The 21,501-nt window shown below is 33.5% G+C and overlaps 4 protein-coding genes, 1 long non-coding RNA gene and 1 other non-coding gene across 6 annotated transcripts in view; 1 reads left to right on the plus strand and 5 right to left on the minus strand.

Moving 5' to 3' along the window:
* LOC130498958 (serine/arginine-rich splicing factor RS40) overlaps nucleotides 1-31 on the plus strand; it is a 2,275-nt gene extending 2,244 nt beyond the window's left edge. Inside the window, exon 6 of the mRNA XM_056992821.1 lies at nucleotides 25-31. Within this exon, the coding sequence (XP_056848801.1) occupies nucleotides 25-31 (7 nt within the window). The remainder of the gene's footprint in view (nucleotides 1-24) is intronic.
* LOC130498357 (uncharacterized) lies at nucleotides 31-2,481 on the minus strand. Its single transcript, XR_008937250.1, has 3 exons — nucleotides 2,052-2,481; nucleotides 450-1,954; nucleotides 31-157 (listed from the first exon to the last, which is right to left on the minus strand). It is a non-coding gene; the product is annotated as an uncharacterized LOC130498357 (long non-coding RNA).
* Nucleotides 2,482-3,106: 625 nt separating this feature from the next.
* Nucleotides 3,107-3,179, minus strand: TRNAK-CUU (transfer RNA lysine (anticodon CUU)). Its single transcript has one exon. It is a non-coding gene; the product is annotated as a tRNA-Lys (tRNA).
* Nucleotides 3,180-3,414: 235 nt separating this feature from the next.
* On the minus strand, nucleotides 3,415-7,947 carry LOC108823088 (ABC transporter B family member 28). The gene is made up of 16 exons (XM_018596326.2): nucleotides 7,504-7,947; nucleotides 6,778-6,965; nucleotides 6,668-6,691; nucleotides 6,494-6,595; nucleotides 6,199-6,289; nucleotides 6,003-6,103; nucleotides 5,863-5,913; nucleotides 5,626-5,754; nucleotides 5,298-5,360; nucleotides 4,934-5,213; nucleotides 4,662-4,810; nucleotides 4,477-4,566; nucleotides 4,256-4,390; nucleotides 4,106-4,162; nucleotides 3,963-4,019; nucleotides 3,415-3,774 (listed from the first exon to the last, which is right to left on the minus strand). Exons 1-16 carry the CDS (start codon nucleotides 7,910-7,912, stop codon nucleotides 3,538-3,540), a joined length of 2,163 nt encoding a protein of 720 aa, XP_018451828.1. The 5' UTR covers nucleotides 7,913-7,947; the 3' UTR covers nucleotides 3,415-3,537.
* Nucleotides 7,948-8,473: 526 nt separating this feature from the next.
* On the minus strand, nucleotides 8,474-9,555 carry LOC108834735 (dehydration-responsive element-binding protein 1B-like). Its single transcript, XM_018608062.2, has one exon. The coding sequence runs from the start codon at nucleotides 9,437-9,439 to the stop codon at nucleotides 8,660-8,662; it is 780 nt and encodes a 259-aa protein (XP_018463564.1). The 5' UTR covers nucleotides 9,440-9,555; the 3' UTR covers nucleotides 8,474-8,659.
* Nucleotides 9,556-18,554: 8,999 nt separating this feature from the next.
* Nucleotides 18,555-19,508, minus strand: LOC108820799 (dehydration-responsive element-binding protein 1B-like). Its single transcript, XM_018593808.2, has one exon. The coding sequence runs from the start codon at nucleotides 19,476-19,478 to the stop codon at nucleotides 18,711-18,713; it is 768 nt and encodes a 255-aa protein (XP_018449310.1). The 5' UTR covers nucleotides 19,479-19,508; the 3' UTR covers nucleotides 18,555-18,710.
* Nucleotides 19,509-21,501: the final 1,993 nt, after the last annotated feature.

A 21,501-nucleotide genomic window follows, 5' to 3' on the forward strand; every position in this document is an offset into this window, starting at 1 on the left:
TAAAATTATGTTACGTATGTACAGGTTCTAGTGGGTTAAAGATGCTACCAAACTTATTGGATGTCGTGTAGGGTGAACTCAAGCTTCTTCCGTCGCTTCTCCCGAATACATTGGATCATCTCGACCTCACCACAGTTCAATACCTGTCCCAGCAAATCTGAAAAAAAAAAGTAGAAACATGTTAGTATTGATAGCAAATATTCAGAGATTTAAATGCATAATGACTTGTGTATAATTACAAATAAGATATTGCAATCAAGTGATCCATTCGAAATAGTTTGAAAGTCGACCAAACTCAGATACAACTAATCATTCATGTGACTGGATATATTAATGGCTATGTTATGACCCTTTATAGGAATGAAAATTATTAACAACAAATCGCAATATTAGAAAAAACATCAACGATGAGTAGACAGAAACATATGTAGACAGAAAAGAATGCTTACATTCTCATCAGCCAATACAAATTACATGGTTTTCCCTGTTATGTTTTGTTTCCAAGAGTGTAGAACCTTCACATGAACAAACCAAGTAATCTTCTAGGACCTCAAATATTTGATGCCTGTCACTATTTCATTAGAAGCTTCCAATGTTTGGATTTGCTTAGGTTATGTTTTGCTGCAAGCAGTAGGTTTCTTTAAGGGCAGTGTTTTTGACGGTAGTGGTTTCAATAGGAAGGGGTCTACGGTATTTATAATATGAAGAGGTTAAAGGGAGAGGTGCTTAGGTTATTGGGAAACCTTGGGGCATACTCCAAATCGTATCCCACTAGATTTTTCTAAACTATAATATCTATATTATCGCTATAATATCTATATTATCGCTATCATTTATTGTAAATATGGGTACCATTTGAAAGCTCCAATATAATCGGTGGGTGTTGGCCACGTTAATATAATTAGTTGGATATCATGCACCGTGATATTAGGTAACTTTTATAATCTTTAGAAATCCTTTCTTTATTAGAAAAAAAAATATTTATTAGTGACCAAGTAGTTAAAACACAGAATATTCCTTAACATCTATTGAATCGATTTCAATAATGGAATAAAAGTGAATGGGTTAATCTATAACTCAATTAAAAATACATTCTTATTCTTTATAAATCCACTAATTGATAAAATGTTAATAGATTGTTATTTTTTTGGTTCACATTCAATATTTTAATTGGTTCTTCATTCAAGTGGTACTAAAATGTAAATACTATATTTTGTCAAATTCATAAATCGAAAATTTCAAGTCTTATGGTATTAGATACAGGTTTTTTCTGAGTTTTATCTCGCAAACCTTAAATTTTAGGGTATCGAATTGGGTAAATTTTTAGTGGGTTATGTTATATTCCAAATGAGTTTAAACAGATTGAGTTGGTATAAATGAATGTTCGAATCAGTTTTTGTGTAAAAGTTGTCGTGAATGGGCTTAAAAATAGGTGGTTCTGGTTGGCCAATTATAATGGACGATTTTCATTTAAAAAAAGGAAGAAAATGGCAGTGGCATTTGGTTGTAATTAAGTTGAAAAAACAGGGGCAGAATCCTATGAGGGATTCTGCTTTAATAGTATAGATAGATATGCCTAATTAAAGAAAATCAAAGCAATTTCATAGGGAATATTTTGGGGGAAATTAAACTCAACTACATGTTTAGAAATCTCCAGCTAGTACAAACAATCTTACCTAATTAATTAAGAGCTTAACATCACAAATAATGGTGTATATATATACAAATGAGTGTTGGATCAAAAGGTTCATAAGTGATAGGTACTTACTCGGAGCTAGCGAAATCATATAATCTTCCTGTCTGAGAGAAGACGATGGCGGCTACTTGAGCATCACATAAAACTGAAAGCTCGTGAGCCTTCTTCAGGAGACCTTTCCTACGCTTGGAGAACGTGACTTGTCTGCTAGTCATGTCCTCGATTCTTTTGATTTCGATCTTCCCTCTCACCATCTTCCTGCCATGATTAATGAATCCTTTAATTAGAAACCCTAAAATCTGAAAGATTATTGGGAAAGGAAAAATTTGTTTCTTTCAAAAAAGAATGAACTCACTTGGATATGAATCCAAAGCCAACAAATGGTTTCTTAAAGATATTTTGGAGAGATCTAAAGACTAGATCTGAAAACTTCCCTAGAAAATATGTTGGTAAATAAATCTGGAAAAAAATTAAAGATAGCGCACAAAACCCTTTTAAGTTTATTTTGACAAGATGCGGCGTTCGCCTTTAAAAGAACTTTACAAGAACAGAAATCTAGCCGACCAAAAACCTCTGTGATATGAACAAAGAATAACTTTTACAAGAAAAGAAAACAAAAAGGGATTAAAAAGTGGAAAGAGCAATAAAACTTGTGAAAAATGAAGAGAATTTGGTGAAAGAGTCGTAGACTATAGAACTATCCCTCGATGATTCTCTCTTTGGTCTTCATCTCCTTAAAACTGCGTAAGCAGGAGACACAAAGCCCTAAGTCAACTAGTCTGCTATTTTTATCTGATGTGATATAACGCTCAGGAAACTTTTGTTATTTATGCTAAATTTTATAAAGATATTAATTTTACTAAGTTTTTAATATTCTATTTTTTTCCTTGTCCAAAAAATAGTCAACTAGTTTTGCTTGTCTTTTTTTTTTATCACTAGTTTTGCTTGTCTTTTTTAATGTTCCAAATCTTATTGATAAATACTTGGTTCACATTAATCTATTTTTTTAAATACTTGGTTGCACAAAAAAAATGGTTTTAGTCCATCTTCTCCTCATATATCTCTCTCACCCAAGTTCTCACAATCAAAATCAAATTGATTTATCCTCTCTCTCCAAAAAATCAACTCATAGCTTTAGATCTGAAGAAAGTTAGACCCTGTGAAGTTGTAATTGAGCAGATGGATCAAACTTGTGGAACTCAAAAGAGAAAAAACAATAGGTTAAGTACTTTTCTACGCAAGAAAAAAGCTTGTTAAAGGCAGTGAGACTATGGTCTTCGAGTGCAGTAATATCTTATTACGTATGGTGAGAAACAAAACTTACCTTGTCAAATGCAGTGAAACTAGATTAAAAACAACAAAAGAAAAAGGGCCCAGGAACAAAAAAGGTCGTGAAAGGAAAAAACAATTCGCCCACCGTGGGACTCGAACCCACGACCACAAGGTTAAGAGCCTTGCGCTCTACCAACTGAGCTAGACGGGCTATTTGTTCATTAAGAAGGTTAGTTGTATATCTAGACAAAAGCCATACACCGGTCAAACATTTAGCTTGTGCACCAGCGAACAGAAGATCATTACCATAGAAACTAAAACCACCATTGACCTCTGTGACTCTGATACTTCTCTTTGTAGAAACCTATACCAACCACTTATTATCAAAATCAAATTTCTATTAACTATTTGGTAATTGCTTTGCATTGAAATAAGTTCTTGGAATATAACACTTGAAACACCATTTTATAGTAATTTTTGTTTCAGATTACACATGTAACAATCTATAATCTGTTTGTATGGTCTTCTATTTGAGTAAAACTTGTAAAAGAACTTTTAGATTGATTAGATTATTCAAAGGCCAGCCTCTGAGTGCCAACAAGTGAAGCATATGATCCCTTTTGCGCCACCAACTCAGAATGAGTTCCAAGCTCTATGATCTTCCCACTAGAGCATACAGCGATCTGATGCGCGCTCTGGACTGTGCTTAATCTGTGAGCGATGACTAAAGTTGTCCTGTCTTTCATCAGACGGTTCAACGCACTCTGGACCAAACGTTCGCTCACTGCATCAAGCGCACTCGTGGCCTGCAACAAGAATGGAAGAGAGAATAAGCAGAGGGGTCTCATGTTTATCTTAAAGCTCTATCTGCTTTAAGTTGTAATTCGCTCCTTCTCTGTTCTAGAATATCATTTGAACTGTTTGCATATTGTTCCTTCTCTCCCATCCAAACAGTCAATCAAAGATGAGATTATTAAACAAAAGAGTCTCTCACCTCATCGAGAATCAAGATGGGGGCGTTCTTCAGTAAAGCCCGGGCTATTGCAACTCTCTGAAACGTTGATAAACAAGTACATCAAAGCGGTAGCAAAAGTCTGCGAGGAACAACAAAACACATAGCATTTAATGTCTTTATACCTGTCTCTGTCCTCCGCTAAGCAGGCCTCCTCGTTCACCCACCAGTGTATCGTACCCCTATTAACAAAACACCAGTATTGGTAAGAGGAGCTTAACTCCATTTTCAAGAAGAACAGGGGAGTTGTTGCACATAAGGTCAGGAATCCGAACCTGGGGAAGTGAGATTATGAACTCATGAGCGTTGGCAGCTTTGGCTGCCTTAACGATGTCGTCCTTGGACACATGATCATTAGGGAGACCATATGCAATATTCTCGGCCACAGAGAGGGAAAAGAGAACGGGTTCCTGAGTCACACAAGAATCATAACCATCTAAAAAGAGAAGAAGATATAATCCACCAAGATTGACCCAATACATGTACGGATACACACCTGATTCACAATTGAGATAACCTTAGCCCATTCACTCTTGTCAAACATTCTCACATCCTCTCCAGCCACAGTAATACGTCCTTGTGTTGGCTGCGAGAATTGGGAACTCAACCCATCAGTATGATGTAAAAGCAGCTTCAAAATTAGTCTTCACAGACTTCAGATGGAAGAGGAGAGCCGATTACCTCGTAGAAGCGTGCCAATAACTGTACAATAGTACTTTTTCCCGCACCACTAGAGCCAACAAGTGCAGTTACGGTCCCAGCTTTCAACGTCAAACTGAACCCATCAAGAACTTTCACATCGGGTCGTAGGGGATAAGCAAAATCCAAATCTACACTAGACAAAATCAGAAAATGGAAAACCCTCAGCTTAGCTGTACAACCTCAGTTCAAGGGAAGTTTGGGTGATCTTGAAGTATGATGATATGAGGAGAGTTTTCTTGGTCTGATTTTACCATCAAGACAGACATCTCCTGCCCAAGTCAATGTACGTAGATTGTTCGTTGATTTCAGATCTGACATGTAGTACTTATCGAGGTGACGGATATTCAAATTAGGACCAGAAGACAAGAATAATCTAAGGTTTTCATCTTGAACTTTCTTTGTATGTATATCTCTTTCTAACCCGTAGGCAAGAGCCTCATCTATGTCCACCGCATTTAAAATGGAGTTGATCCTCTCGATAGCAGCGAAACTTCCACGTAGATCTCCAAACGTGTTTACAAGCCCTTGGACCTGGCAAACAGAAGCAACGACCATGGTAAACTAAATTACATGTATATGGGTAACCATAAGTGCCTTGTGGATAGAGGTACTAACAGCAAACGTTAGAGTAAATGTGTATCCAATGAAGGAAACAACTGTTCCAACAGCAAGCTCTCCCTGCGTAGGAAAAAAAAAATTTAAAAGATAAGAACCAAGAAAGATAAAGTGCAGAGGAGTAAAAGTAACAGCATAAGAAACTAAACAAAATAGAGATAAAAGAAACTTGATTATTTAGTTCTGATGATTTATAAAATTTCAGACGGTGGTAACTTTGTCCTAGCTTAAAACATCTAGTCACCATTTTCTTTTTGCCTTAATGGGCATGAAGCTTCATTTCAACCATAATAGCAATCAAAAAGTCTTACAGGCAGGCATATCTTACCGTCTTGACCTTGCTTCCCCCAAGAGCGTACAGAGCCAATAGAGAAATATAAACAGCAACTCTTGTTATAGATTCATTTATTGATTTGAAAGTACCAAGCTTTAAGCCGCTACGCTGGTAAGAAAGAATCTGTACATCAAACAGATGGTTAGAATAAAAGATCCTGGAACAGTTGGAACAAAAACAATATTTGTTTAAAAGAGTTGACTTATAGCTAGTAAGAAGTTGAAATATGACCTGACTACCAAAGAGAGACATCTGACGTTTTTCACCACTGAACGATCTTACCTATAAGAGAGAAAAATACTTGCTTCGTTAAAGGAAAATCAAAAGTTACTACAGCCAAAACATACAATATGATGAAGTCAAGTACTTACAGTTCGGATTGCAGAGAACGTTTCTGATACACAATCAGACATTGTTGCTTGGGCTAATCCATGTGCTTTATAAACAGGAACAGTCGATCTTTTGTACACAGCTTTTGACCAAATGAGCACAATTAAACGTGAGCAAAAATGACCAAGGTGTACCAAACAATAAGTTCAGGAAAAAATGAAGGCCTGGAGAATTTACCAACTAAAACTGACACAGCGAGCATCAATAAACCAAGCACAGGTGCAAGTTGAGGAGATAGAGTAAATAATATGCAGATTGTTCCAAAAACCTAAAAAGATTTTTTAAAAAAAACATAAGCCATAGGAACTGTGCATTCTTGAGATGCAACAGGATACTCTTTGTCATGTATAGAACTCCAAAAATACGAGCAACAAAACACCAAGCTAAGATTAAGTCTGTGTTCAACTATTCATTATGCAAAGTGGAAACACAAACACCGATCTCACATTTGCATAGTAAAGAAATGGCTTGCCTCAGAAAATGCCCTAAATCCACGATCTCTTGAGATGTTATCATTCACAATGCTGTTCAGAGCGCCAAGATCAGACGTAAGCAGCCCCGTCAGCTCTCCTACCTACAACAAATGAACTCAGCCCAAAAGTCCCAATCCCCCTGAACAAACCAAGAGATAAAAAAAAACACAAACCTTATATTTGTCAAAAAACTCTGCCTGCAAATACATAAAGAAAACCAACATCAAAGATATTCAGGTGGTAAACATTCAGCAAATTATGGATCATACGAAACAAACCATACCTTCTGGATCAAAACCCTTCTGAAAATCTGAGCTCTTAGCGTTGCCATAACGCTTTCCCAGATAGCATTCATGTTAGTTACAAAAACAATAGTAAAGACGGGTTCCAACGAATACAAAACAGCGATTTTGCTCAGCAGCTGCCACAGAGGATCCGGCCTCACGCCAATCAACACTTCAAAGAATCTACCTTTACATCTCAAAACATAACACTCACAGTTACTTGTGACACAGAACCAATACATATTTAACTCAATCAATAATGAAAAAAAAAAATTGTCAGCCACACCAGCAAAACCAGCACATGAACCACATGAAAAATAGTAGTATATTGGAAACTATACGGACTGTGAATGAATCACATGAACTATTATTATGTGTTACATCGCTACAAACTACATGAATTATATGAAATTACACGAACTATTATGAATCTACATGAACTATTATGCAAGATATGTGGCCATGGCGTATTGTGTAAATATCAACCATTCCAATGTTCTAAAAATCGGTCTAGGTTGGTGCCTAGATGTCTACCTAGTCAGCAAATCGAACATAAACAAAACCGAATTTAAAAATATCCGTCGAGGTACTAATTAAATCGGTCTAGACGCGCGCCTAATCAATTTGAACATAGATTTTGCCTAACTAAAAATAGAAAAACTAAACCAAACCAGCACACTATCATTCCACAATAACGTGAGGCTGAATCGAAGAACATCGATTACCTGAAAACACAGGCATCGAGAGAGTGCAAGTGCTGCATCCAACAAGAGTCAATAAGCAAACAAGGAGCCTGAGCTTGTGCTTGCTCATCAAGCTCCACACAAGCCCCCATTTGATCAAATCCTTCGATTCCTCCTCCTTCTCCGCCTCCGATTTCGATCCGTCGTCGATCTTCGGGTCCTCTTCTCCCACGATCGGCGGCGCTCCGGTGACGTAAGCGCGAGGTAATCCGACCGATTTCGCCTTCGGCGAAAGCACGAGCGGCGCAGTGGAGGAGGAGCCACGTGAGCTGCGGAGGGAGAGAAATGGCTTTGGTATGCACGTTCTGAGTAGAGGCGATTGGCATCGTCTGCGAGGGATGAGTCGAGTAGAGCCGTGGTGGAAGAGAAGAGTGGTTGCAGACGACGCCATTGATAATCTCTCTCTCTCTGTCCAACGCGCTTCTCAATTTCTGTTAGTTTTTTATATTTATTTAGTACCTGTACTTTTTCTATTTACAAAATAAGGCGGATTTTGTTTAAATGTGGACCAAGTGTACCTAAACTTTTAATAGTGTTGATTTTTCTAAAAATGTTGCTCCGATTATTCGCTATCCATAACTTTTTGTAATTACTGAAGTGCCCTATATTGTTTCTATTTTGCAGAAATGCTAAGGATTTCTGCTATTTATTCATACAAGATTTATAACCTTTTAAATATGTTTTAAAATTAATAACTTCTGGATACCAGAATTTTTTTTTTTACAGCAAACGGCTATTCTATTACTCAGCTGGATATCAGAATTTATAACAATTTTTTTTGTCAAGAATCTATAACAATTTATATATGAATATAGAATATTGGTCCCTTTTTAATAATGATCACTTTAAAATCTATACTAATTTACCTTTTGATTATTTTCTTTTTTTATTTAGTAACATTCCTTCTATTTCCTCTTTTTTTTTATTAGAACCAAAATTTGTTTCTTTGCATACAAAGATGATTATGCTACACACACAAGAAAATACCCAGCATTTTTGACAACACCATGGTGAAACATATACACCCGTTTCCCAAACTTAAAAAGAAAAATAAAGATCCCCACAAAAAAATAAAGGTAGAATCCGAATTTTTATAGTGAAATATCACAAAAGAATTGGAAAAGAAAAAATACTAATATTAGTAATTCCAAAGGTTCATGTCAACATCTCCTTCGAAGTCATCATTATTATGTCCCGATTGTACGGACGGCGGCGGTAAAAGCATCCCTTCCGCCATATCAGCCAACAATGTCGGCATTCCGAACATCCACTCCTCATCCATGTAAAACCCATTGCTCTGTTCCTCCGTTACGACACCCTCCACCCTCGTCTCCTCTGCCATGTTAAACCCTTCTCTCTGTTCCTCCGTGAAAATAGCTTCCACCATCGTCTCCTCAATGTCCACGCCATGATCCGTCGTCGTATCATTCACCTCAACCTGAGAAGCCACCGCCGTCGTATCCTCCATGTTCATGCCATGATCACTCTTCTCGGCCTCAAAAGCCAATGCAGCTTCAGCAGCCGCCTTCTGGATATCCTTTGCGCAGGTTGTCTCCGGGATACGGAGCCGCCAAGCCGAGTCGGCGAAGTTGAGGCAGGCGCCTCTTCCGCGGAGGGCTAAGGCGGCGACGTCGTGAGCACGAGCAGCGATCTCAGCTGTTTTGAAAGTTCCGAGCCAAATCCTAGATTTCTTGTTCGGTTCCCTCACTTCACACACCCACTTACCTGATTTTCTAAGGCGAACTCCTCTGTAAATCGGGTGCCGTGTCTCCTGAAACTTCTTCCTACCCGCCGGTTTTTTCGGACAGCTCGCCGCCAGCATGGGACTATAATCGGCGCCTGTCATAACCGGAGACTCGTTCTCGGAGCTAAGCATTTCAGATGAAGAAGAGAATGAGCTCATTGTTGGAAACTCCATTTGAGAAAGTGGATAGGGCTGAGTGTAGTGAGTAAGTAACAAGATCTATGTTCTGTCTGGTTTGATAAAATATCTATTTTATCTCTCTATCTCTCTTTATGTTCTTTTTCAGGTGGAGATAAGAGTGTGTGGTTTGAGAAAAGTAGAGCGAGAGTTGGTGTTTATATTGGCATGAGATATTTGGAAACGGGTGGGGCTGTTTTTTAGAAAAGAACACGCTGTTTTTGGCTCTGGGGATGACAAGTGGACAGGACGAAGCTAAAATGGTCCCACGGTTTTGTGTGAATGGATTTTTGATTCACGAATAGGCTGCCATGTGTCCTCTTGACCTTTTTGGTATGGTTGCTGACTCTTCACTCGTTATACCTTTATTGTGGGAGTGTGTGGCTGTGTTTGTGGTGTGTAGGACAACTCTGTTTTATCTATTAACTTCCATGAATTAGGGGTGGGCATTTTATCCGTGAAATTTGATTCGATTCGTTATCCGTTGCTATTCGATCCGAAAATTCCGAATATCCGTAAGCTTCCGAAGCAAAGCAAATATTAAAATTCAATATCCGTTGAAATCGAAGCAAATCACAAATATTAAAATTTTGGGAAGCGAATATCCGATCCGATCCGTCAATATATAAATACATGTATATTTTGATTATATTTAAAGTTTTAAATGTATAAAATTATATAATTATTATTCTAACATATGATTTGATAGATTCTATTTCACATTATTATTTATATAATAAAAGTATTACATAAAAGGAAAAGAAAACATTTATGACAATTATAATTTTTTTCTTAAGTTTTATGTTATTATAATTGTTAACTAAGTTTAAAATTTACAAAATATGTAGATTCACTATATCTTTTAATTTTTATCTTTTATATCATGCAAAAAAATATTTTACAAAACAAATTTAAATCGAATTTTTAAGATTATTTGTATTAATCAAAACAAATGAGATACTCGTAAGTATCCGCAAATATCCGCAAATATCTATTTATTTTCCGGATATCCGTTTTTCCGAATATCCGTATTTTTCCGAAGCAAAGCAAATCGGAAAATTAGATATCCGTAACATTCGAAGCAAATCACAAATACCTTCAAAAACCCGGATATCCGATCCGTGCCCAGACTTACCATGAATAAACAAAATGTCATTATTGATCAAATATCTAGAAACTAATGGACCTAAAGATCTAATAAAAAGATATCATAAAGTACTCTATTTCTTTTTAGTTGGTATCATATGCATAAGAGCACTCTTTTAAAAATGTTATATGATAGACACTTTTGATGTGAGTGAGTCACTTTTCTAAGTGTACAAAAACGATCATTTTCATATTTGAAGAATAAATAACCTAATACTTTTCTACCTCAGAGGTAATCTGACAAGTTTTTTGTTTGTCCCCTCGGAACCAGCCATTAAAGTGTATAAACTCAACCCGAAACTCGTCAGAACCGATAAAAATCACCATATGAACTACTAGCATATAAGCAAATTCTGTCATATTATAACAACGTCACATATTATAAGTAATTAGAATATGAACTAATCTATTAATCACAAATTAGTTTTATATTGACAGATTATCTAATTTAATATCATATCAGAATCAGAATATGATCTACACAATCTAATTAGTTAGGTACTCGCTTTGATCCAAAAGTTGCAATTTTTTTATCCCATCAATTCTTACTTACTATTTTGAAATTAATGGCAAAGAAAAACTATCGTATCCAATTGACACAACAATAAAGTCTCACATCAAAGTATAGATCAATCTACATATTATCAATTAATTTTACGTTACAAACTTATTTAACTTACATACCATAAAACATATAATATGTTATGTTATCAAAGTTGCTAGTTCGAACGCAACAAAAAGAAATGGCTAAAACACTGAAGAGACAGAAACCAACTTAAAAATCTTTATTCCACTCCATAATTTATTCCAGAAATAGAGTGAAAATGAAGTATAAACAAAAAAATAAATTACTCTATAAGCAGAGTGATTTTTATTTTTTGTTCATACTCCATCTCTCATTCTATTTATAGAGTAAATTATATGTGGAAATGGAAATGTCTTAGCTAATATAATTTGTTCAGACGGTGACTAATCCTCCAGCTTCACATATCAACATCAACGGAAAGTGCAGAGCAGTTAAGAATTAGAAAGTACTTCAATCTGAATTACGTTAAAAGTTACAATAATTTATAAACGCAAAAAAAAAAAATTCGGTTATTCTAGGAAGAGTTGGGGATATTATGGACTTAATCTCCCCCTCTGCATGGAGCCATCATGGGCGAATCTACTAAACCCAGGAAGGGTGCAGCTGCCCCATAATAATTTACAACTAAATTTATTTCTACTAGAATTATCAAGTATCTCGCAGCATTGTTCGCAAAAGCTTCTTTTTACCCCCACTCAAACCGAGGTTCAAATTCCCACCTACATCTTCTTGCACTGTTTTTATATATTTTTCTTCTTTCACTTTTCTGATTTAATTTATTCCATATGTTAGTATTTATTTTTACATCGTTCTTTTCCTTAGTTCTTTCCAATATTTTTGGTCATTTATTCTTGTTATTCAATTTTGTTTTGACAAATGGTTTCAGTTTTTTTTTCTTAGTGGTTCGTTCTTTTTCTTCAAAAGTTATTCAAAAGTTACATAAAAAATTTTAGCTGTATTATTTAGTTTATTTTCTGTTAGATGTTTAAGATATACAACTCATTCATGTAAAATATCATATAAAACCTAACTAGTAGATCAAATTTTTTTTTGCCCCCACTCAGAAAAATTTCTAGATCCGCCACTGGGAGCCATCCTTTGATCTTAAACAGAAACATGCTTAATTCACTCCTTCCACCGGGGCTCGAATTAGGAATGCAAGAATACCAACTCATGCGCTTGATTAGTAGCTTATGCACACCTGTTGTAAAATAAGCATAAATGTAAACAATATATTTGTTCATGAAGGTAATTTCCTACAGTAAGATATTGACAAATCTTTACAACCTTTGCATACCCTCGATTTCCACCCACAATCTCATTAATATATATATATCTTTGTTTTTCTTAACTGTACTCTCGTCAATATTGATCTCGTCGATATCTTAAGAGTATGATTAACCTGGTTTCTTATCTGGGATTCTTAATTTATAATTTGACATTTTTTATTTATTTATTTTACATTTTTCGACTAAAAACAGTTTTTATATCTTTTATTTAAAAAATGATTTTTAACTTTTCTTAGTTAAAATCTAAAAAAATAAGAATCATCTCTTAGCCGAAGTTAAAATTTTCATTTTAAAAACTGGGATTAGTGATGGTCTAATAATTTCACAGCAAAAAGGACTAAGTATTTACGAACTGGAGATTGTAACGCCGCAACGTAGAATATTAATGCTTACACGATTCAACTACTTTTAAGTTGTATATATAAGAGACAGTTATAAAGCTAGGAGTCAGAACACCTCTTTTAAAAACACCATTTGAGACAACATTTACTTACACCCAAGTTTAGTATGGTGTATGTTCCGCTTTCTATAAGAAACATATTAGGGCCAACCCTGACAATGGTTACGGGTTTACTTTCCACAAAGACATGCATATCCTATGAAGCAAGTCCGTCTATCTTATATTACTAGTAACATACCAAAAAGAATGCTAAAGTACCGAAAATAAGAATCAAAACAGGAGACAGAAATGGTTTAATGATATGGATTATAAGAGTTCTATAAGGTACATACAGCATGGATTAGTTCAAATAAAATATGGTATTCAATTGTGTTTGTCACTTATCTCCAGTCAGATGTTTCTTAAATTACTAAGTTGATGTAGTCTACTATAATATAAATAGTATTAGATCTATTTTACCAAATCACAAATGATATTAGTTTCATCTTAAGCCAGGGAGCAGAGTATTTGACCAATACATTATCGAATTTTCTACGCTTAAAGACATATTATCACATTTCAATTACACTATAAGATATTTGTCACTTGATACACACTTTTTGTAGAAAAAGTTCTTATGGCCCTAAACTAAAAGAATGAAACTAGATATTTTTTTCTCAATCACATAAGTCTCTCTCCTCTTCTTATTTTACTTTATTGTTTTTCTTATTCTATTTTATGTTTTCATTTACTTTTATCTCAAATTCTAAAATATATTAAACAAAATATATATCATGATAAATTATATATAAATTCTCTATTGTTAGGATATATATATATATATATATATATATATATATTAACATGTAAACAAAATTAAATGTGGATGTGGACACCAACGCGTTGATAGAAAAACTATAAATTAGTCATAGACATAAACATCTTCACACCGAGGTCATTAGTTGATACCTTTAAAACGTTGTTCTTCGCCTCTTCTAAAAAAAACCCACATAAACACATTTCCACCATTATTCCCACTGTCGCCGACGGCACCACCACGATCGAATTTTGGTTCTAACTCACTAAAGATCTCATCTTTCGAACCACTGTACACCAATTTGCTGGAGACTCCCCCCGTGGTCACATCTAATCCAACTCATTTTTCCATTATACCAACCGTATTTTTGTGTCCACGTTTTCAATAATCAACATTTCTATTTCCACATCTTCACTAATCCACATTTTTCATTTTTATTTTGCTATTCATTCACATATTTTACATACAAGTCAATTTATTTTTAACATTTCAAATTTGTAATAGTAAAAATAAATCATTACACATATTTTGTATTTTTTATATTTATATATCCACAAGTTACTCGTCCTCTACAATTCGTCGTCAACAATTTATCATCCGTAATTCATATCGTCCATAACTGGTTATCTACAATTTTTGATTTTCCCACAAAACAAATTTTGAAAAAACACACATAGTCTTTATCAGAAAGTGTCTCTCATAAGAGAAGTGTTTAATACTTTAATGTAAAAAAAAGTCAAAAAGTATTACAACTCTACATTATTTTTTTTTTGACAAAATGATTTACGCCTACAGTTTTGTTTACATTTATTCAAGTTTTTCCAATCAGTATGACAAAACTCTACGAGTGTGATTGGTAAAGAAAAGTTGAACTGGGAGTAAATGAAAAGAATAAAATAAGAGTAAAAAATAATTACAAATATATGTTGCGCTGAGTTTTGCTACATTTATTGAGAGTAAAACATCTTTCATATGTAGCGTAACTTATAGAATTTTTATTACTTTAGTTGTTTTCCTTTTTCTAGTGTCAAACGAGCGTAACCAAGCGTTAATTTTAATTACTCTACTTTTGTTGCGATAGATGTGTTATACAATCAGACCCTACATTATTACACTCAAATATCCTTATACCAGTAAAATATTATTTTTGTTTGGTCGACTATCGATAAAATATCTCAAATAGTATTAGAGAAAAAAACTTGTGGTTCTTGTTCAAAAAAAGAACTTGTGGTTTAAATATAATCACGTGGGCACAGAAAGGTCTTTAATCTGATAAAAAACACAAATAGTTGTACTATCTCAATGTAGAGTATCTTTCCTAACATATATTCGCATACAAAAAGAAGAAAAAGAACGTCACTCTCGTCGCCACTCACTCTCAATTCTCACACGTTACTCACTATTGAGTATAGTGACACCTTGGAGAAAAAAACAATACGACAAACGCAAAGGGCAAAAATTTAGTGGCGATGAAAAGATGTCACAATAAAATGTTTTCCTTAAGAAGAAAGTAGAAAGTAAAGGCTTGAAGGCGACGTGATAGTGGGGCTACGTAGGGCACCAGTGCATGGGAAAGTTTGGCTCGTAGGGACAGTGTTTCCGCTGTTAAGACACGGTTTATGATATTTTGACGGACCCATGAGCTCTCTTGTGGAACCCATCTTTCTGTTTTTGGAATACCGTTTTGGTCTCCAGTAAATTCACGGTTTGATGAAAGCGGTTGCTTCGGTTATATTTTTCCATTTCTGGAAATCCTCTTTTGAGTTTTGACAAATGTTTCTTTAAGGCATGTCCCCTTGTCACTCGACCGAGTCTATTTAAATAAAGATCCGAGGATCATCTTTTAAAACTTTACGAAGATATTCTTCAGAGTTACAAGTTGGAAAAAAAAAGAAAGGATACACTACAAAAAAAAACATGTATTGCATCACATAAATAGTATCATAAACATAAATGATACTAGTTTAAATTACTTATTAACAAATGATACAAATTATGTTATTATAACATCAGTTATACTAAATGATATTTTATTAATTTATTTAGTATCATTTCAATGAAACTGATACAAAATATGAGTTTACATCATTTAAATAACTGATACATATACAAATTAGTGTTAACATTACTTATATAAATGATACAAAATTAACATCATTTAAATAAAGGAAGCAAGTGTTACATCAATAATAAAATGATACTAACATCATTCAGTTTAAATTAAAGTAGAGTTCGTGGTAGTTAGTCAAAAACAATTTAGGTCAAAATATTCAATATTAATAATATAAATTTATATCATCAATATAAATAATGGATGTCTTATAAAAATTGTATTGATTTTTAATTAATTCATAAAATTGATTGAATTTGCATAGTGGTTTATATATATGTAAATAAACATTTTAAAAATCTTCATGGCTTAAATGAGTTCAACGTCAAAAAAAAAATTTAAATGTATTTACATAAACTGATATTTTGTATTAATAAATTGTAACAGATAATGAATATTGATTAAATAAAAGCTATCACTATTTAAATTCATGTATCTACAATCTATATAAATATCTAAATAATGAAAAATGAGTTATCTTAAAAGGAAAAATTACTATGAAAATGCTATAATTAATGTCATAGTTAAGTACTAGCGGTTAATTTCACGGTCATTGTTGAGATATTTTGTAAAACAAAATATGTCATTCATGATAAATTTGTTGCCATGAATATAGGGATTTGCCCCGATTTTTCCTCAAAATTTTGACTAGTAAATTTTTTTTAAATCATCCACTATCCTCTTAATTACCACGCCACAATCATCTTCTTCTACTCCTCTCTCTTTTAAAGAACGTTGCTAACAGTTTTGATATTCGATGATGATCTCTCATATTCATTTTGTAAAATCTTTTCTCATATTATCATGTTTGGTTTTCATTTCTTCATATCTTTCGATATTATTCAGAATGGGTTTTATATTGTGAACTTTGAGATCATAGAGAGAGACACTACTAATCACTGGAAGAGTATGTCTTCTACGTACATCTATGGATAAACTAACAGAAAAGAAAGGTACTTCAAAATTCTATGATATCTATACTTTTGAATAGTTGATCTAAAAATTTAATCCTTTTGATTATCTTTTACTTTTTGTAGGTTGGAAATGTATTCAAGTGTGATGATATTCAAATGATAGCTATTGGGACACTTGCAATCAAGAGGAAGAAATATAGCAGAGGAATGAAGAACATGAAACAAACACAAGAATATGTATACACGATTCAAATCAATGTTATTGAGTTTGATTTACGATTTTTTTTTCAATTCTGTAAATGGTATTTTTTATGTATTAATAGAAATTATCTCATAATACTTTAATTTTGTTTCTGTTATGAAAATCTTAATAGATATTAAAAAGATTTGTGCTATAAAATAATAATTAATAATAATAATTAATTACGGAACAAATTATAATAGGATTATTAATAATTTATCAATAATCAAATATTTTATTTACCTTAAAATTAAAATTCACATTAACATCAATTGTTGTAACTGATAAAAATATTCAACATCATTTATATTAAGTGATACAAATATTGACATCAATTTTTGCAAGTGACGCATATTAACACCAATTACAATAAATGATGCAAATATTATAAATGTTAACATCAATTATGTTTTAAACTGATGTGAATTATTTGCATCACCACTTTCAGAGTCATTTTTATAAATGATGTAAAATTCACTTGTATCATTTATAACTAATGCAAATATTTAGAATAAATGATTCAATATACTTCTTTTTTTGTAGTGATATACAAGCCAAATACTATAATTTTCCATTTCAAAAAAAAAGTTCTATAACTAGAGAGTTAAGGTCCTATATTGTTTTTTTTTTCTTGTCTAATAGTATGTTTTTTTATTAGGAGAGATAGCTCAGTGGACTAAACGGTTGGATTTATTAATCCATTGTACAAATATTTTTCTTTTGCATCTTGGTCACTTATCTCTTTTGAGCTCTACTGCCACCTAAAAGACTACAATTACCCCTTTGTTTACATAAATGCTATTCACAAAAGATTTATAACCTTTTACAATATGTTTTTAAATTAAAAATTCTTAGATTAAATTAGGCCAATTTAGGTGAATATTCATAGATAGAATAGTAATTAGGTTAGATGGTTTGTTTTTCAAAAGTATTTGTAGAATCATGTAAGAAGGGTATGTGAAATTATACAACTCCACAACAACATAGGGTAATAATTAAAAGCAGGTAAAGATATGATGAGGAAGATGATGTATTTCAGCTGCAACTTTGTTCATTGTTCGGATTTTTCCGATTCACATTTGGAAGATGAAATTGAATTTACTAAAAAAAATATTATCAGCAAAAAAGTACAATAAACCAAAAAATATTACAAACAGAGAATTTCACAACCAATGAGAAAGAAGAGAGACAAGAAAAAAATAAATAAATAGTTATTTATCAGTGGAAGAAGCAGAAAATTTCACGATCAAATATGAAAAAAAAAAGACAGACGAAAGAAAAAGAAAAAAAAAACAGCAATATATAGCTAAATAGGTGTAGATTTAGATTTATCTATAAGGCTAGGTTTGAGTTTTGAGAAAATGCACAGTGATTTCTGAACTCCTTTCCATATATGATATATCTAATAAAATAAGTTTTTTTTACTTATCTAGTGCAATTACTCTATTTTTAAACAATTTATATTTAAATAGTGAAATATTTATCATTTTAATATAAAATCTCGCTATTAAATCCAATACTTGATTACCGATTTAATAATATCCTTCTATTTGTTCTTCTTTCTTTATTTAAACTAAAATTTTCTTTATTGCATATTAGGAAACCAAGATGATTATGCTGCACACAAAAAAAAACTCAGCATATGGCGAAACATTTACACTCGTTTCCCAAACTTCAAAAATAAAAATAAAGATCCCCACAAAAAAATAAAGGCAGAATCCTAATTTTTATAGTAAAATATCATCACACAGAAGAATTAAAAAAAAACAAAAAACAAATACGAATATTAGTAACTCCAAAGGTTCATGTCAACATCTCCTTCGAAGTCATCGTAGTGTCCCGATTGTACGGACTGCCGCGGTATAAGCATCCCTTCCGCCATATCAACCAACAACGTCGGCATCCCAAACATCCACTCCTCGTCCATGTAAAACCAATTGTTCTGTTCCTCCGTAACAACACCCTCCACCCTCGTCTCCTCCGTCATGTAAAACCCTTCTCTCTGTTCCTCCGTAAAAACAGCCTCCACCAACGTCTCCTCCATGTCCACGCCATGGTCCGTCGTCGTATCATTCACCTCAACCTGAGAAGCCACCGCCGTAGTATTCTTCATGTTCATGCCATGATCACTCTTCTCGGCCTCAAAAGCCAATGCAGCTTCAGCAGCAGCCTTCTGGATATCCTTGGCGCAGGTTGTCTCCGGGATACGGAGCCGCCAAGCCGAGTCGGCGAAGTTGAGGCAGGCGCCTCTTCCGCGGAGGGCTAAGGCAGCAACGTCGTGAGCACGAGCAGCGATCTCAGCGGTTTTGAAAGTTCCGAGCCAAATCCTAGATTTCTTGTTTGGTTCCCTCACTTCACACACCCACTTACCTGACTTTCTTAAACGAACTCCACGGTAAATGGGGTGACGTGTCTCCTGAAACTTCTTCCTACCCGCTGGCTTCTTCGGACAGCTTGCCGCCAACCTGGGACAATAATCACCTCCTACTACCGTAGTAACCGGAGACTCGTTCACGGAGCCAAGCAGTTCAGAAAAAGTAGAGACTGAGTCCATCGTTGAAAAAAAATTGGATAAGGCTGAGTGTAATCTAGTAAGTAACAAGATCTCTGTTCTGTCTGGTTTGATAAGATATTTATTTTCTCTCTCTTTTATCTTCTTTTCAGGTGAAGTTAAAAGTTTTGTAGTTTGAGAAAAGTGGAGCGAGAGTTGGTGTTTATATTGGCATGAGATATTTCGGAATGGGTGGGGCTGGTTTTTAGAAAAGAACGCGGTGTTTTTGGCTCTGGGAGTGACAAGTGGACAAGACACAGCTAAAGTGATCCCACGGTTTGTGTGAATGCGTTGTTTTCATTCACTCATAGCATGCCACGTGTCGTCCCGACCCTTTTGGCATGGCTGCTGACTCTTCACTCGTTATGCCTTTATGAGTTTTAACTTGTACTGTGCGAGTGTGTGGCTTGTGTTTGTGTAGGACAATCCTGTATATAACTATTAACTTCCATGAATAAACAAAATTTCATTATTGATCAACCATCTAGAAACTAATGGACCTAAAAAGATCTGCGAGAAAGATATCATAAGTGCTCTCAATTTGTTTTGAGTTGTTATCATACATATATAAGAGCATTCTTTAAAAATTGTTTTATACTAGTCACTTTTGAGTTTTGATGTGTGGGTCACTTTTCCTAGTGTACAAAGCGTTTATTTCCCATTTGTAGGATAAATAAACTAACAGCTTTGTACTCCAGAGAAAAACATGGTACGTCCTGAATCTACAGTTTTTGTTTGTCGCCACAGAACCAGCCATTAAAATGTTTGAATTCAACCAGAAACTCGTCACAATCAATCAAAATCAAATTATGTTATACAGAAACAAATTAGCTACGCATAAGAAAATTGGAAAACCTATTAACTAATATATAAAAATGGATCAATCTACTTATTATCAATTGATTGTAAATTCATCTAATTTAATAGAATACCACAGTCTCTGATATACAATATAATCTTATTCATAGTCGTTCTAATCCAAAATATGTTTTATTGCTTGATATTTTGAAATTAATGGTTAAAATATCATCATATCCAAAAGGCATATTAGAAATAAAGTTTCACATCAAATTTTTTTGAAATATTAAGATATAAAATTAATATATTTATTATCAATTGGTTTTATGTTAGAAAGTCATCTAAGTTATTATACCATAAAGCAATAATATGCTATAATGTTTGCCAGTTGGGGGACTTGGGGCACAATGAAAAGATAGGCAGGGTTCTGAGACATAAAACGATTCGTCCAACTCAGGACAAGGTAAGTTGTCCAGAAGGTGACTAGCAAGGGAAGGTTTAAAATGGTAGTTTGAGAGTATTCAGTCTGAACTGTATTACAAATTACACTAAACTTATAAAGCGAAAGAAGCAACATTATATAAACTAAGGGAAAATAAGCACAAATACGGATCAAAAAGATTGTAAATATTCATTCCCGTAATCAATATACAGACCATAGAAGGTATATATCACAATTATGTTTTGCTTTTCTTATGCTATTTACCTTTTGGGAGTTAACTTGTGTTTGTTGACGACAATAGTTTAGTAATTTTTATCTATCTTATTAAAACAGAAACATTACAACTTCTTCTAGGTGAATTTTAAAGTTGAACATCCAGGTATTAATGCTAAACTAACCTACCTATTAGTATTAAACGTGACTTTTTGTAATCTTATTTTACTTTAATGATTTTAATTAAATGATCCGATATTAATTAATGATCCCATTTATAACAACCATCATTATTAGCGAAATCACCCATAATTGTAAATATAGAATTATGGGTCATTTTGTCAATCTATTAAACATGTTTTATAAATAAATTTAATATTTTTAGTGTTATATATTTTTAGTTTTATAATAGTTATATTTATATTTATATGTCTAGTTAACATTATTATTCAGACCCGTGCATATACACATAATTTCAATTTTATTAAGATATTAAACTAATATAAAATAATTAGTCAAACATTTGTTAAAATTTTGGTATTTTATATATTGATGTAGACAAAAATGTATAAT

This window comes from Raphanus sativus, chromosome 8 (assembly GCF_000801105.2).
Source record: "Raphanus sativus cultivar WK10039 chromosome 8, ASM80110v3, whole genome shotgun sequence".
Taxonomy (NCBI): Eukaryota; Viridiplantae; Streptophyta; class Magnoliopsida; order Brassicales; family Brassicaceae; genus Raphanus; species Raphanus sativus.

Bases quoted from the DNA above. Each gene is read 5' to 3' on its own strand.
- LOC108823088 (XM_018596326.2), bottom strand. From the start codon at position 7,912: ATGGCGTCGTCTGCAACCACTCTTCTCTTCCACCACGGCTCTACTCGA. The intron at 5,214-5,297 runs GTTAGTACCTCT...TCTGTTTGCCAG, and splicing joins CATTTACTCTAACGTTTGCT to GTCCAAGGGCTTGTAAACAC. The intron at 4,811-4,933 runs GTAAAATCAGAC...TGTCTAGTGTAG, and splicing joins AGGAGATGTCTGTCTTGATG to ATTTGGATTTTGCTTATCCC.
- LOC108834735 (XM_018608062.2), bottom strand. From the start codon at position 9,439: ATGGAGTTTCCAACAATGAGCTCATTCTCTTCTTCATCTGAAATGCTT.
- LOC108820799 (XM_018593808.2), bottom strand. From the start codon at position 19,478: ATGGACTCAGTCTCTACTTTTTCTGAACTGCTTGGCTCCGTGAACGAG.